The sequence below is a fragment of the Saccoglossus kowalevskii genome, chromosome 7, assembly GCF_978046115.1.
Source record: "Saccoglossus kowalevskii chromosome 7, keSacKowa6.1, whole genome shotgun sequence".
NCBI classification, from domain to species: Eukaryota; Metazoa; Hemichordata; class Enteropneusta; family Harrimaniidae; genus Saccoglossus; species Saccoglossus kowalevskii.
The window spans coordinates 29,147,105-29,164,974 of NC_140647.1; the positions used below are offsets into that span (position 1 = coordinate 29,147,105).

The following is a 17,870-nucleotide window of genomic DNA, read 5'->3' on the forward strand; positions in this document are numbered from 1 at the left end:
GACGCACAGAACTTGGAAATGGGTGTACCCCTAGATCGGACGACTCCCTCGCTGACTCTCATTACAGATGCGTCGCTCCAGGGATGGGGTGGTCATCTGATGGACCTTCAGTTCCAGGGGATGTGGCAGCCCGAGTATTGGGCCCGCCACATTGGTTGGAGTTGCAGACCGTCTTACTGTCTCTGAAACATTTTCAGGAAGTCGCACACTACCACAGAGTCCTGCTTCAGACAGACAACACCTCAGTAGTACATCAACAAGGAGGGGGGACACGTTCCCCCACGTTGTCGAAGCTAGCGGAGGAGATTCTCCTTTGGTGCCTGGAGAACCAAGTGGAGCTATCGGCTCACCACCTTCCGGGGATATGCAACAGCACTGCAGACTCCCTCTTGAGACATATTTGGTTCCTGAACACCAAGTGGCAGATCCCCCACTGGGTGGCGGACCGTCTTTTTCGTCTCTAGGACAGGCCCCGAATAGATCTGTTTGCCAATCACCAGAACGCCAAGCTCCCGATGTATGTGTCACTCCTCCCAGAGACGAGCACATTCGCCGTGGACGCTCTATCGATCTCTTGGAGCCACATAGACGTTTACGCATTTCCACCCTTCCAACTGGCCACCAAGTGTTGGAGAAGTTATGACTCAAGCCCACCTGTCTTCTGACGTTAATGGCGCCCAATTTGCCAGTGAAGATCTGGTTCCCATTGTTGCTGGAACTTCTAGTCGAGTCGCCTGTCAAGCTGCCGGATCTTTCGGATCTGTTATCCCAGTCGGACGGCACGCTACCAATGAGCCCCGTGCTATTCCATCTTCACGCGTGGAGGCTATCGATAAACTCGTGCAAGCGCAAGGCTTTTCATTTGGATTTCTAAGTTTCATCAGCGTAAACAAATGTGACCCCATATCACGTGTCACAACAAAACGCCATTTAATTTCAAGTGTTAAGGCGACGGAAACTAAAAATGATCAGTCATATTCATATTATTTGTGGTGATATTTTCACGATGAATTCATTCATTCAGTCAGTCAAGAAATTATTTGTGTTTTTTTTATTTTCCTGAATAGAGATGTTATATGCGCCGTCTGCATGAAGCATGGAGTGAGACTGAGGAACAGGTCGAATGTATGGACGAAGACGCCGTGTACAGCGTTAGAGAAACAAAGTATAACCCGACACTTAAAAACAGATATGCATAGAATGGCAGTAAAAAATGAAATGGATTCAAAATTGGCTGAAGTTAATGGTGGCATCGTGTCAGCAGTTGAACGTCACATCAGTTTAGAGCGACAGGCCTTTATAGATGCACTTCATTGCATGTATTGGATTTGTAAACACAAGATTGCACATACGACAAATTTTAGGTCTTTGCTTGAGGACCTTGGCTGCTCATATTTTGAGCACCTTTCAAGGGTGAGTGTATATTTATATTGTTGTTTATTCAATTTATTCATTTAAATACTGATGAATATCTGTTGAATTTTATACAGGTAATTTTCCCTCTTTCCAGGGTGGCAATGCTAATTACCGTTCATAGAGAACTATGCAAGAAATGGTTGATGATTTAAGAGCCAGTCCTTTCTATAGCCTTTTAATGGACGAGACCACTGATGTTGCCATATTGATCATGTATGCCAAATACATAGACAAACATGCAAACATGAGCATTTTATATCATTTTAAAATCTGTACAGTGTATGTGTTTTTCAACCCAGTGTGACTTACTGTGCTATAATTATTTTATTATCTCCTCTTTATGTTAGATTAAGACCTCATTTCTCAGCATTGCTGACATTGTGAATGGGAAGGCAGAGACAATAGAGGCTTCAACAGTTGCCTTCTGTGAAGAAAAATCTCTGACGATTAATCCCAATATGGCTGCTCTTGGGTCTAATGGTGGGAAGGAAGACTGGGGTAGGTATCCACTTGCTTTTATTACCTATGAATTTATACATTTATTGTTTTAATGAATACAGATCAATTATAAATCTATCGCTGCTTACTTACATTGCATTTACATTTTTAGGTTGCAACCCGAATAAAAGAAAGAAATTCAATGTTGATGAATATACACTGTGTTGCTCACCGCCTTGCTTTGGCTGCAGCACAATCCATGGACAAGATAAAGCATTTGCATAATGTATAAACCACACTCCAGCAACTTTACCATTATTACCAGAATTCTGCTGTCAGGATGTCAGGTTTAAAAGAGATTGAGGTATAGTTGATTGTATAACTTCAGTTTTTCTGATTGTTGTTTTATATATATTTTTTTATAACTTTCTTGTGTTTACCTGTGGTTGAAAAGCAATTTTTTTTCCAGTCTATACTTCAGGAACCACAGTTGAAATTGAAGGAGGCCAAATCAGTGAGATGGTTTGTCTCATCACAGAGCTGTTGATGCTATGCGAAGAGAATTGCCGTCTGTCATCACTAGTTTGGAAAGGGAAGCAGAGGAAAGAGGAGATGCCACTGCCCATGGACTATCAATTTGTTAAAAAATATGATTTTATTGCATCAATCCACATGTTATCAGATGTACTACCTCATCTTTCTAGACTGTCATTGATATTTCAGGTAAGCATCATTTACCCTCATGCAGTGCTGCATATCACAAAGAAATATACATTACAATGTAATTTGTTATCATTAATGCTATGGAAAATACACTATCATAGTATGATTGTTTACTCTTTTCCAGAAAAATAACATTGACTTTACACTGATTGAACCAGTTCTGCATAGTACTGTCACAACCCTGTAAAAAGAAAACCCTGGACTTCACATGCAAAGCATGGATGAGCGCTTCACTAGTGACCTTTCCATTCATAACATTACAGTCACTGATCAGATGAAAAAGGAATTCAAAACAAGGGTTAGTTAACAACATATAGCTCTGTAATCAGATTACTGGTGAAGTAAAATGAGGTTGTTTTTCAACTTTCAATAATTATAATCAATATTTTATATCATTTTAACAGATATATAACAAGTACATTGATGCAGTGGTGACCAACCTACAAGATAAATTCCCTGATGTGGAACTGTTACAGGTTTTCAGTGTTTTTGACCCCAATGGATTACCCCAGAATGGTGATGAAACAGTGGATGATGCTGTTCAGAAGCAACATCTGCAGGTAATTAATCCAGTCTTCTGACTCTTAATCTTAGAATATTTAATTAACACTTATGATTTTTTTCACACATATTTTGTTATTTTGTATTTCAGAAACTCAGTGATCATTACAATCCAATTTTGACAAGTGACATTACTACAGAGTGGGATATGCTCAAAAATATTATGATACAAAATAAGGATTTATCACATAGAGCCATGATGGAAATGATTATAACAAGTTATAAAGAAGTGTTTCCAAATATGTACAAGCTAGCTGCCATTGGCCTCATCATTCCAATGAGCACAGCAGGTAAGTTATACAACAAGCAATGGCATGCATGCATTCAATACAGCCAATTTCAACTTATTGCTATTTTATAGCAATTATTAATCAAGTAACCACATTGTTTGCTTTTTTCACAGACTGTGAAAGAGGGTTCTCGTCTGTCAAAAGGATTAAGAGCACACTCTGAAACAGAATGAACCAGAAGACACTGTTGAATCTCTTGATGATTAGTTTAGAAGGTCCAGGAGAATTAGCTTTCAATTGTGACAAGGCAGCAGATTTATGGGCAGCAAGAAATAAGCGAAGATTGCACGTTTCTAGTTAGACATATTAAACATTCTAGATAATAAAGCTGGAAAATTGAATTGTAAATAAGATACATATGTACATATTGGTATTCCTTGTTAGAAAAATCACAATTATGAAAAAAACTGTAAGAGTATTATTGTTGCATGAAGACTGATATGCAAATTAGTATGCAAATTATTACGTAAATTTTATGCAAATTAGCCAAGGCGCTATCAGTTTTTTCTGGGGAGAACCCTGAAGCGCTAGCGTGATAGTGTCTTCAGTCGAAACCAGCCTCTTTTGCTTGACGCTACCGGTCTCGTTCAGCGCTATCGAACCCTAGCAATATACTGTTTCGATGCATTAAAATTGTTGGGGGCCTTATTTATTGTTTAGTTGACCAGCATTAGTAGCCTCCCTAAATTGGGGAGGGGGGTCTACCCTCGAGAGTCGCCAAAGTGGTTTTATCCTGGGACTAGACTCCTTGTTGGTGAGTAGCTTTAGATTTCTCAGTTTTTTTTTTGACCTTCCTTTTTAGTGTCGAATAATATACATTTCAGCCGCCGGAGCTTCCCCACCCCCGGTGAGCGTGCTACTCTGCCTAGGAGTAATAAATAGAATTTATTATTTCCACAGACTTTCTGGTAGGTATGATTAGCTAAACAAATGGGTTTGTACAACCCTAATACTTCATGCTTTTCGTTCTAACTATATTGCTATAAACAAAACTATATATCTTAAATTTGAAAGCTAACGTGGACTGTGTCATGCATGGCTTGTTTCTTTAAGATTGCTTTCTATTTCAGACAACTAAGAAAATTGTAATAATTGTCTGAGATTACAATTATATATATTCATTAAAAATAATATTTGTATCATCTAATACGCTTGGAAAGTTCATGGTATTTAAGTGTGAATCCTTAGACTGGCAGCTGAGGGTGAAAAAACACATTCGTCTTGTTCATGGATTTGACCTCCTACTACCTGCCATGACCTAGTCCGATTGACATAAGTCATGGTGGGTGAATGATGCACGTCATTTTTCTATCGTTATTCGATACAAAATGGCAGACTGGTGACCATTTTGTTTTTTACGAGCTCTGCTCATTTTACAGAGATCATTGTACAGAGATCATTGTACAGATTTGGGATAATTTTTGTACAAAAGCAAGATATAATGGGTAAAATGTTGTTTTCAGTTAATTTTCATTTTCATCGAAATTTAGCCGATTAAAATAAAATTGAATAAAATCACAAAATTCAAACATGTCATCAACCGCTTCTTGGACATGCCTTGTGACCTTTTTTTTTCAAACTTGGCATTCATGATTGACATCAGCCATAGTGGGTTACTGATTAACGTCATTGTTTTTCGTGATTTAATTCAAAATGATGGACTGGTAGTGCTCTGCTCATTTTATAGAGAAGATGATTGTAGTTTTATTTTGTTGACCTTCAATTGACAGCAATTAATTGTCCCAAAAATCAACATTTGTACACGTCATTAACAGTTTCAGGGGCATGTCTTGTCCAATGTCATTCAAACTTTGTTTTTATACCTGTTTCATGCACATTTGTAGTAAAAAGGCTAAATACGATCCCAATACTTAAACATAATCTGACTGCTTTTCATTCTTTGACAAAGTCACTAAAAACATGACTTGTTTTTTATTGTGAGTTCATATTCACAGCGCTACTACCAATGCCAGTGATGCTTTTTTGGTCCCTGTTCAGACGCAGTCCGAAAACGAGGACTTATATTTTGACCTCTGTGCGTTGGTGCGTCCGTGCTTCCATCCATGCATGCGTGCGACCGGTCCTGTATCTTAGAAATGCCTGGACCAATCACAATCAAACTTCACACATACATCATACATGATATTATACATATACACATCAATTTGTTTCACGATCTGATTCAAGATGGCCAAATGGTGGCCATTTTTGTGCTAAAAAATCATCAAAATCAAGCATTTCTCTGCTGTTTACAGATGGATTTTGTTCAAACTTGGTATATACGTTGGACATTATAGGACCTTGATCCACGTCATTTTGCTTTTCAGATAAGATTCAAAATGACCGACTGGCGGCCATTTTGTTTTTATGATTGTGGTTCTAGTGCCATATCTCTGACTTGCTGAGACTGATTATGTTAAAATTTTAAATATTCATTATACATCATGTCATAGATATACAGATATATTCGTTTGATGATCCTATTAAAAATGGTCGAATAGTGGCCTTTTTTGTGTTAAAAAATCATCAAATATCAAGCATTTCTGGCATTTATGGATGGATTTCGTTCAAACTTGGTACATGTATTAGACATTACAGGTTCCTGATGCACATCATTTATTTTTCAGATCGGATTCAAAATGGCTGTCTGGCGGCCATTTTGTTTTAATGAATGGGCTTCTAGACCCATATCTCTTACTTGTTTTGACTGATAATATTTTCAAAATTTAAATATTCATTATTCATCATGTCATAGATAAACAGATACATTGGTTTGACCATCCTATTCAAAATGGCCGAATGGTGGTCATTTTTGTGCTAAAAAATCATCAAATATCAAGCATTTATGGGTGGATTTCGTTCAAACTTGGTACATACATTAGACATTACGGGTTCCTGATGCTCGTCATTTTTTTCAGATTGGATTCAAAATGGCTGACTGGCGGCCATTTTGATTTAATGATTGGGCTTCTAGAGCCATATCTCTTAAATGCTTTGACTTATTATATTTAAATTTTATATATTTGTTATACATCATGTTATATATATACATGTATTCAAAATGGCTGATTTTGAATGCTGTTCCAGAGCAATATCTCTCAATATGGACAAGTACTTGTTTGACGATCAGATACAAATGTCAATGATTTTCATGTTAAAAAATCATATTCCTGACATGGTTATATTCCAGTTATATTACTATAAACAAAACTATATATCTTAAATTTGATAACTAACAGGGACTGTGCCATGCATGGCTTGTTAAATAATAACACGTGTTGTGAGGGCCATCTTGAATTTTCAAGGTGAATGTTCCGGTGAAGCACTCCACTATCACCTTGAAGTATTTCATTAGGACTATGTGTATGTGACAATGCCCTTACAGTTTAGAATCAGTTTATCAACAGACAATTATATTGCTTCTTTCATCAACCCGCTTGGCCAAGCTATCAAAATCCTCAGGCGGAGCTAAGTCACAAGACACTATTAAACACGCGCACCACTCTACCATGTATTTCTATGTATGGGCTCTGCGCGAGATGCTGTGGAACGCCGGTTGACAAGCCTGCAAAAACAGCTAAAATTGGGAAAACAGCACAAACTTAACTTTGAAGAAATCCTAAACAACCAAATTTAAATATGTTGCATATGTAGGGGTAATTTTGTTGCACTGTTCAGGGGAGCGTCAACAACCATCCCAAAGTACCGTTTTCTGAGAGTTTTTGGCTTTTGTTTTCACCATGATGGTTGCGAGGCAATGAAAATGCCTGTCCCGAAAATAAATGTCTCTGTGCACAGTGGAAGCAGTGTTGGCTTGGATGTCAAGACAATACAGCGACGATACTCATACATCATGCATCTCACATACATTCAGACCAAAGCTATTCAAGCTACTTAGTTCCGAGTCTGATGTGTTCGTTTTTAGTCGCACTGGGAATGGTAAATCAATATTGCTGGGAAAGGATGGACCAGCTTTGTTGTTAGTCCAAGAAATTTCTTCAGCTTGGAATGTGTCTGAACCCCTCATTAGTATGCAAGAATGTAGGAATGTACCAAGAAATTGTTTTTCTGGAGTAAACTGTAGTGTATTTTATGAAAGGTCAAAAAGTGCATGGAGATTTTATGAAAATGTGTGGATGTTAACAGAATGATGTTGTTTGGTCACAGTTGTGCAATAAATGATGGACTATTTTGGGTGTAGCTATAAAATGTGTCACCGAAGTACTCACACGTGTGCACGATTCCAATAGTTTGTGCTGTGAAGAAACTCCATTAGAAAATAAGTATTGTGTAGTTGTAGTGAGAATGTATTCAAATAAATTTATGTTTATGAATCTTGTTTCTTGTCAAACTGTATTTATATATTTAATAACAATTCTTTATGAAAAAGTTTTTTCATACTTTTTCGATGGTTTGAATTTACAAATGATGAGTTATTTTGTTATACCACCACTCGAATTACGTTTTACGAATTTCTGATAGTTTAGGCATTGTGGTCTTGCGAACGGGAAGACATTTACTTGTGCACAGTGGATATCGATAAAAGATTTTCGAAAGTTGTGAAATCATGGTACTGCTTTGGCATTATACAACTTGCAGTTCCCTTTTGATGGATTTTATGTGACTGGCCATGTTATCGAACTGTAATATTATGTAAATCTACCCCGGGAAAATCTGCAAGCAAAGTTTAAATTGCCATTTCCACACTGCGTTATAATGTGGAGTCATCTAAGTATGCACAATTGTTCGTCTCGTGTTCCCCAAGGCATTTAAAAATTCCTTTTGAATTTGGGGGACTTTGTGTGACTGACCGTGGTGTTTGTAAACTTTAGTCGAACTGGAGTAATGTGTAAATCTGCCACAACGTGGAGTTGCCATAGTCTCTTGTTTACCAACTCATTTACGTTGGTGCCTCAACAGAACTGAAAAGTGATTTCCATTTACTTCGTCTGTTATACATCTACTGTATTAGCTTTCTTCGAACTTCCTATTGCCATCGGGATTATGTCTACTACACTCGCCGGTGTAGTGCGTATCGATCTTCTTGTATGAAACGCACCTTGTTTCTGACCACAGTACGCTTGACTATGAATTTACACACACCCACGCTCATGGGAATAGTGCATTGTGGGTAATACTATTGATCGAAATGAAACAAACATGGCTGCCGTAATGCCTGTTCGACTAATCGCTCATGTTTCTCTCCCTGTATTATAGTTCCCTGTTTTTATTTTTTATTTTTTTTTTATTTCAATAAAACAGCGATTTGGCTGTGCCCATGCATTTAGTCATTGTCGACAGTTTTTTCTCGAATTTCATAGTAACATACGCTAAGTACAATTAAACGTCCCGAGTTCAACATTAGTCATTTTTAAGGTTCAAAATAAACAAACATGATTATTTAGTTTAATTAATTGCGTTTCCAAAATAAATAAATAATAATAGCTACCCTCATGTATACTTCAAGTTTTCATTAAAACAAAGTCAAAGTTTTTGAAATTGCTTTTCTGCCTGTTCACCAATCCATTGCTCCAAAAAATCACCTTTAAATACTCTTATTTTCCCAGCATCGAGATGGCTCTGCGAACTCTTGTGTTATTACGCTTTTCCGGTCTTGCGACCATCGAGTGTGGTAATAGTGTTTTCGCCACTGTTGAGTATTATAGGAAAGTGTTATACCTTAAAGCTCATGATGTCACTGCAACATATATTGGCAGAAATGAAGCCAAAGATGAAGGCATCAGAAATGCAAAACCCCAAGCGCTTTTCGACAGTCATTGTAACAAAGCTTTTTATTGGTCGGTAAACTTTCTATTGCACAACCACGTGACATACACAGTTATGAATGGAGTTATTGCACAGGGTTGTAGAGGGAGGAATGTCCGAACGGAACAACATCGTGCAGGCGGACAATGGTGAGGGCAAAATGATGATTTGTTGCCTGCTCAAGGGATGGTGGTCAGGAAAATAGTATTGATGGTGCCAGAGACAAAGACGAGGGCATCATCATTATTATGGTCATGACCAACAGCGGGCTATATACCATTTAATATCCACTTTTATTCAATGTCATATGGCTGAGTCTCAACCAATCACAGTATGCGTAACAACAGTGAAGTGTGATAATGGTGTTTATTTCACCTTATATGCAAAGTGGGCATTTTAAAAATGAGGTGGGCGGAGCTTACACAGTGCCTGCAAATTATAAACTCAGCGGTTTTAAAACCTATTTCCTTGGTAAAAGTAAATGGTCTAGCTTTCAAATTGACTAATATTTTTATTTATACCTTCCCTGAACATTCATGGCACCATTAACGTCTGAAAAATAGAAAACATAATGCAATGAATCACTGTTTTTGTGTTTTATTCACCGTAGACTCCACCTGTGCCTGTTTATATGCCACGACGGTGTTTAAAATTATTGGTGCTCAGTGCTGAGCTGATTGTAATTCCAATTTCCTAAAGGTCTGTAGCAGCAGATTTGTTCATAATATTAATTTTTTTCAATAACACTTTTGATTTTTAGTCAAAGAATCTTAATTTTATTTTGCCATGTAAGTTGTTTACACTTTAGATAACTAAGCCATTTTTAACTTCCGTTCACTTATTGGAAAATCAAATGTATATGTGCAAACAAGTGGATTTAGGAGGTTTCATATTTGATAATGGCAAGAGCATCTGTTACACATCAATGACTTAATGCTGGAGTCAATGCAAGTCTATTTACAAGACTCTACCTGATTGGCTACCCAACTCTAACACTTAACAGTCAGACCAATCAGAAAGCAGCTTGTTTGTTGACAGATTTTTTCAATGTATCAAATTCTACCTTGTATATATGCTTTGACTCAAATGTAATGCAGTAATGTTTTAGTGCATACCTTGCAGTACTTACATATAAAGTTCATGTGGCTAGAGACAGTGTAGTGGAAATATCTGACATGTAGTGCATTCTGGATATTGATGCTATGAAATTCTGTCTTGGTGATGTCCTTATGTGGTTTGCACTACTTTATCATTACAGCAGAACTTAATAGGATATGGCATCATTGAATACCATAATAACCTTATTATTATACATCTTTTCCTCCTAGGAATACATCATGGGAATGCTGAAATACAAAACGCTTAGAACAGAATCAGCGAACTTCTTTGTGTGGAGTCCGGTCAAACCCTGGTGGCAGCCATGTTTGTTTTTATTATTGGGCCATTCCAGTTTATATCTGCACCCCCCTGTTGATGAGGTTGTGTGTTTACTTCATACATTGTATAATTTTTGTATAAGTCATACAAAGTTTTATTCCCAAATCACCATTCACCATACAGTAATGGAAATCCAAAACTATCGCTCCTACTTATGGTGTTGATGAGTTCCTTTGTGCCACCATACAGAGTAGGTTTCCAAATATAACTCTCATCATATGCTAATTTACCAAGTTCAAAATTTTATATTTAATAACGGAAATCAAACTAGTCCTGATTCACGGTGTTGATGAGCTCATTCATGCCACCATACAGAGTAGGATTTCCAAATATAACTCTCGTCATATGATGCCAATTTTCCAAGTTCAAACTCCAGCTGCGGTAAAGGGGCAGGACATCATATTAGTCACAGAATTTTTAAAACAACCATAGCTCTGCTGTTAGCAATACACATCTCAATTAAGGAACTGAAGATATCATTAGATAATGAACAATATGTATAGTATCAAAGCAAACAGATTTTGACAAGAAGTCGAAAATATCACTTTTAACAAAAATAATCATTAAAATTAGAGAATTGAAGATATCATCATCAATTGAACAAATCTGAGAGAGGTATACTTATAGTACCTATAGCAAAGCAATCAGACTTGCGGATTGTAACAAGAAGTTGAAAATATCACTTTTTATCAAAAATGTCAAAAATATTCACCACAATTAGAAAATTGAAGATATCATCATGAAATGAACAAATGTCAGAGGTCTACCCAAGGTACATATAGGAAGTATCAGAGCATCCAGATATATTGGTTTGACTATTCAAAGTGGCCGAATGGTTGCCATTTTTGTGCTAAAAAAATCATTAAATATCAAGCATTTCTGGATGGATTTGGTTCAAACTTATAACATACATGTACATTAGACATTACAGGTTCCTGATGTACGTCATTTTATTTTTCAGATCGGATTCAAAATGGCTGATTTTCGGCCATTTTGATTTAATGAATGGGCTTCTACGACATGATATGACTGAATATGTTCAAATTTTATATATTCATTATACATCATGTTATAAATATATACATGTATTCAAAATGGCTGATTTTGTTTTAATTAATGCTGTTCCAGAGAAATATCTCTCAATGTGGACATGTACTCGTTTGATGATCAGATACAAATGTCAATCATTTTAATGTTAAACAATCATCATAATCATATTCCTGACATGGTTATATTCCGGCTATATTACTATAAACAAAACTAAATATCATAAATTCGATAACTAACAGGAACTGTGCCATGCATGGCTTGTACTTGGTGTCTTGAAAAATGTCTTCAATTTCCATTGGATCTGTTTCCTGTTGAGCTATCAATCTATAACAGTATATCTTTACTCTGCTAAATAGATATTAGGGTGCGTACCTCTTCGTCAAACCAGAATTTACAAACTATGTTGTCTCCGCCATAATTGAAATTAGTGGTTACTTGAAGAAGACATTTAAGGCCGTGATTTCGGCTCTTATAGTTGGGTCCTGAAGCTTATACACGGAGCCATGTTGGGGCTCGATAGTTGCCACGGTTGGACGACTGAGGCAAGATCTTCACAGCCATTCATTTTTGAGGTGACGGAGGCATTGGTCACTACCTTGTAAGCACCATTGGCGGTACTTTCTCCAAGTGTGGAGTCAGTTTCTCCGTGCGTTAATACCGAGGCGGGCATGCATCGTTCCACCACTTTTGCCAGGGGAACGCAGTTGCCAATCACCGCGGATACCGACATCGGTATACAGCGTAATCCTACTTGGGTGCAGACATTGATGCCAAGTATCTAGGTGGGATTGGTAAAGCCCTTAGGAGCTGAACCGGTCCAATCCACTGAGACTTCATCGCTACCTACGCAGCCTGAGTTGCTTGCGCAAGTACAGAGACAGACCTTGTTGTATTTCCTTACCGATGTTAGTCAGGGTGAAAGGGGCTCCTCCCATGGTGATGAGATGACTTAGAAGGCCTAGACGTTTAATCTAGCCTCCAAAGTGAACTCCCTTCTGCAGTCATGGGGTATGACGCAGAAGGTCTAGGGGTGGGGTGCGGGTGGTCGTGCTGTGTGTCCCCCTCCGTCAGGATTTGGGTCAGATGTGTCCCATCTTTTTCTTTGATCTCTCCTTATCAAGGGGGACAACTCACTGGGAAAGGGAGTGTCCACTTCTATCGAGGGGGCCCCCTTTTGGACCTATGCACTCTCCGCAAATTTTTCCACACCTCCCTCAGGCACAGACGGAGCAGGCTTTGTTACCTTTACTTCACCAGGCTGTGCAGAGTGCCCCTACTTGTTACTCTGCACAGGGGGGGTACCCCTGTGCAGGGTGGTACGCAGCCCCCATGGGGTCGCAGCTACCACTTCCTCGGCAAAGGATGGCGAGTGCCTCATCTCTCACCCCTTATTTGTTGGGACAAGCACAGGCTACCCAGCCAACTGGAGCCCAGCTGACCCTAACCATTATGCGGTTAAGGACGCAGCTTGTGAACAAGGCAGTGCTTGATGTGAGACTTTTGCATTTTCCACATTTTAGTACCATTGCATTTTGTCCTTGGTTGCTTTAACTGTAATTAATTGTTCACACTTTTATAAACTTCAACAAGCATGTCACGATTCTTGGACATCTCTAGTGTTTGTAGTCCAGCACGTTCCAATAACGTTTGATAGCTGTACTGATGATCGTTGTACACAAATTGAAACATCACCAGGTGAGGGCACACGAGAAGTGTGCAGAGTAGCCAACTTTTTGGTTTTGATGTCTGGTGTCTTCCTCAAACGGGTGCTCAGAACGGGGTTCTGGAGTTCTCAGAATGTCTTCATTAACTATTACCTGAGAGACCTCCAAGCTTTGGAAGAGGGTCTCTACAGGTCGGGACCAGTGGTGATGGGTCAGACAGTATTCGTGGACCCAACCCGCACCACCATGGGGCCCCGTGGCATCAGCCGAAACCAGCCTCTTTTTGCTTGGCGCTGCTGGCTTTGATCTGCGCTATTGAACCCAACCAATATACTGTTTTAATACATTAAAATTGTGTGGGCCCTATTTCATTGTTCAGGTGGCCGGCTTTAGTAAGCCTCCCTAAATTGGGGGAGTTTACTCTTGAGGCACCCTGTCCCTGAACAGTCACCTGATTGGTTGCATCCCAGGACAAGACTCTTTGTTAGCGAGTAGTTTTAGATGTCTCTGTTTTTTGACCATTTCTGCCTTTTGTGTCAAAAAATGTGCATTTCAGCTGTCGGAGCTTACCCACCTCCGGTGAGTGTGCTACTCTGCCTAACGAGTGAATGAATGAAATTTATTATTTCCACGGATTTTTTGGTAGGTGATGTAGTAAACTTTTAGGGTTATATCTACCAGAAAATCTGTGGAACCCGCCCACCTGCTCACAAGCTGTGGCGCACCAGAAACATTTGTAAGAATGAAACTATATAAATCTTGGGTGCGTGATCGCCCTGGGGGTGACACCAGGCCTTTTTTAGCTTTGCTGTCGACTTTGTTGAGCGGAGCTTATCATATGACTGATTGTCCATCGACATCTGTCGTCTGTGTCAATGTTTTACTTTTTCGACTTCTTCTTGAAAACTACAAGCCTGAATGCTGTGATATCACATGTATAGGTACTACATGTGAACCTCTCTCAGATTTGGTCAATTCGTGATGATATCTTCAATTCTCTTATTTTGATGAATATTTTTGTCATTTTAGGTAAAAAAGTGATATTTTCGACTTCTTGTTGAAAACCGCAAGTCTGATTTCATTGCTTTGATATTACATAAATAGTTGCTACATGTGGACCTCTCTCAGATTTGGTTATTTCGTGATGATATCTTCAATTCTCTAATTTTGATGAATATTTTTGACATTTTTGGTGAAAAGTGATATTTTCGAAAACAGCAAGTCAGCTCACAAGTCTTGTTTTACTGCACTATATGTACTCATTCTCCAAGCCTTGACTGATTTCTGCCATTGGTTGTGTGGTAGAGGGTTCAGAATCAGTTTCTGCCACATTTTACACCTCAATCTGAGAGATTACATGTTTTTTTCAAATACACTATATTACTCACTATAATACTCATTTAGTAATGTGTGATCAGAATGTCAAATTTACCTAAAAGTCTGGTGAATAACAAATTTATAGCAATCATCCACATATCAACTAGCAGCTAATGTGTATATTTCTTTGTTTCATCCATTCATCTTTTCAGACAGGTGTTTTGGATTTCTGGTTTACTGTTGACAACAAAAATGCATGTTTTCAAAATGTATAAAGCAGTATCCAAAGGTGGTTGTGAGCTGGTGACGATTATCAATCTTTTAACCACCAACATATCTTAGTACACACCATATAGGATTGTGGGTAATCAGAGAATGTGTGTGTAGGATATTTGCATTATACATGTGCTTTGTTCTTTTCCCTTGCAGATGAGTACAGTGTCACATTAAACCCTAAAGATATCAAAACATACTTCATGGAGATTCAGAAACCTGGACTCGACAATAAAACAACTTAAGATAACTGCACTTCCACCTACTCATAACAATCTGCATATTCAATATGCACTTCAACTATGTGCAATAATTTATGTATCTTTGTATGATGTTTTATATTGATGATAAATATATTAAAATAATATATACTTTTATAATTATATAATAAAGTGTGTGATTGCATTTTTTTAATACTATTCCATTATAATTATTAAAGTAGCTGTATTAAAGTAAAAGCCTTAAAGCGTATTTTCAGACAGAATTGTTTTTAAGTATTATAAGTGAATCTGTTTTTGGTACTTTTAATTATCGTTATGGTTCAGTTAAAATTATTATTTTATTTTTACAATTTACAGACTTTACAGATTACAGATTGATTCACAGATTTAATGGTGTGCTTATATAATTTTTATAACTATCAAAATCGTGTTCACATATTTTGTAAAAGGAAAAAAATGTAAACAAAAAGCTGTGTCCATATTCTAAAATTTGAATACACAATGTCACCCTGTAGTAAAGTAAATTGGCCATTCATGTTTCACCCATGATTTTTGCCAAATTTTCCTCAGCGCATGAATGCCCCATAGACTTGCATGTCAAAATTGGTAAGTGTGATGTAAGACAACTTTCCATACTGTAAAAGGGTTAATTATTTGCTGGGTTTTAATTAGTCTGAAAGGGGACTTTATGAATCAGGTTTTGTCAAATGTCCATATTTCATTTTCCGCTTTTCGTCTCCAACATTTTCTCAGAAATTTTACAGCAAATATCAGTGAAACTTGGCAGGTTGATGAACAAGTCTCTGCCGAGTACGTAATTTTTTCATCCAGATCTGAAAATTCCAAGTGGGTCTTTTTCACGATTTTCATAAAAAATCACCTGTCCTGGCAACATTGACAAAACGACTGCGCATGTTCAGAATAAATTAATTACTGTAAAATACTTTATTTTCACGTGCAACTTCTTTCGCTATTTTTGCTGAAGGAATGTTTCAGTTAAAATAAAATTCAGCGAATATACCCTTTTTCCTATATTTTACATTCAACTTGTCAAAAATCAATGAAAATAAATTCAATACAAAACACCCTGCTAGTACTGTTTTTGCACAAATTTGCACAACATTTCACAGTAAGTTAACAGCTAAAAACGCACTATGTGCCGTCAGCATCAACAAGTTGTTTTTTTGAAAATAATAGAAAAATTGAAAAAACTTTTCATGAATTTGAAAAAATAAATAAATTTCCATGTCTTTCTACTATAAATAATTGACATCACAATAAAAAAAGATGCAAGAACGTTGCCTCATATCTTTGACATGTGTGTGATGAACAAAAAAAAATTTCTCCATCTAGGTCACTCAAGAAGTCTCCCATGCAACTACTAACCACGCCCGATTGAGCTTAACTTTAGATTTTGTTCGATTACTTACCCACACTACTGCTTAAGTAATTTGAAATTGGCCTGAATTGGCGGCTATTTTATGTTTGAAACTGTTTCAAAATTGATAGCGTTTGCACAAGTAACTTCTTGAATTCACCTATGACTTGTACATGCTCCCAGTAACACGACGCTACTTTAACGGCATTTTAAGAAATATTTATTCACGTTTTCGAAGTTTTAACTATGGGACCTGTCAATATAATATCTTATGTACCAATTCCAAACGAATCTACAAACTTTGCAATCGCTTTTCACAACTTTGTAAGCAGTTTGTCCTCGAATTTTTGGTTCGCAGTTGCGATAATATGCTTATATATGGGGCATTTTCTAGACATTTACTCAATGATTTCTGAATTTAACTGCGGGGTTGTCATTCCAATGACTTAGGTTAAATATAGAAGCAACTCCGCCAACGTTTCGAACGTTTTTACCAACTTTTCACGCTGTTTTCTATCAATTTTAAAGTCAGTCAGCTCATGTGATACTCTGGTAATATAGACTGCTTTTATCTGGCTTTTATTCATTTTTTGATTTTACAACTGCCGTTTTTTATGTGCAAACAACTTAGGTCAAACATACAAATAAATCTACAAACTTTGCAATCACTTTACACAACTTTGAATTCACTTTACCCAACTTTTCAGGCTACGTTAACAGCTAAAAACGCACTATGTGCCGTCAGCATCAACAAGTTGTTCTTTGAAAATGATAGGAAAATTGAAAAAACTTTTCATTAATTTGAAAAAATAAATAAATTTCCATGTCTTTCTACTATTAATAAATGACATCACAGTAAAAAAAGATGCAAGAACGTTAACTCATATCTTTGACATGTGTGTGATGAACAAAAAAATTTCTCCAGCTAGGTCACTCAAGAAGTCTCCCATGCAACTACTAACCACGCCCGATTGAGCTTAACTTTAGATTTTGTTCGATTACTTACCCACACTACTGCTAAAGTAAATTGAAATTGACCTGAATTGGCGGCAATTTTATGTTTGAAAGTGTTTTAAAATTGATAGCGTTTGCACAAGTAACTTCTTGAATTGACCTATGACCTGTACATGCTCCCAGTAACACGACGCTTCTTTAACGGCATTTTAAGAAATATTTATTCACGTTTTCGAAGTGTTAATTATGAGACCCGTCAATATAATATCCTATGTACCGTTTCCAAACGAATCTACAAACTTTGCAATCGCTTTAAACAACTTTGTAAGCAGTTTGCCTTCGATTTTGCGGTGCGCAGTTGCGATAATCTGCTTATATATGG

The 17,870-nt window shown here is 37.3% G+C and overlaps 1 protein-coding gene and 1 pseudogene across 2 annotated transcripts; both read left to right on the plus strand.

The window, feature by feature from the left end:
• The first annotated feature begins 639 nt into the window (after positions 1-639).
• Positions 640-2,875, plus strand: LOC144349577 (zinc finger protein 862-like; annotated as a pseudogene). The gene is made up of 6 exons (XR_014930040.1): positions 640-885; positions 1,068-1,151; positions 1,764-1,914; positions 2,027-2,218; positions 2,324-2,577; positions 2,702-2,875. The product of XR_014930040.1 is annotated as a zinc finger protein 862-like (transcript).
• Positions 2,795-3,846, plus strand: LOC146740916 (uncharacterized). The gene is made up of 4 exons (XM_085501900.1): positions 2,795-2,875; positions 2,982-3,137; positions 3,230-3,428; positions 3,542-3,846. Exons 1-4 carry the CDS (start codon positions 2,795-2,797, stop codon positions 3,589-3,591), a joined length of 486 nt encoding a protein of 161 aa, XP_085358026.1. The 3' UTR covers positions 3,592-3,846.
• The last annotated feature ends 14,024 nt before the right edge of the window (positions 3,847-17,870 follow it).

What these genes read in the sequence shown, in the direction of transcription:
- LOC146740916 (XM_085501900.1), top strand. Translation starts at nt 2,795, where the DNA reads ATGGATGAGCGCTTCACTAGTGACCTTTCCATTCATAACATTACAGTC. An exon ending in AAAAGGAATTCAAAACAAGG is followed by an intron (nt 2,876 to 2,981) that starts GTTAGTTAACAA and finishes TCATTTTAACAG; the next exon opens with ATATATAACAAGTACATTGA. An exon ending in CATTCCAATGAGCACAGCAG is followed by an intron (nt 3,429 to 3,541) that starts GTAAGTTATACA and finishes CTTTTTTCACAG; the next exon opens with ACTGTGAAAGAGGGTTCTCG.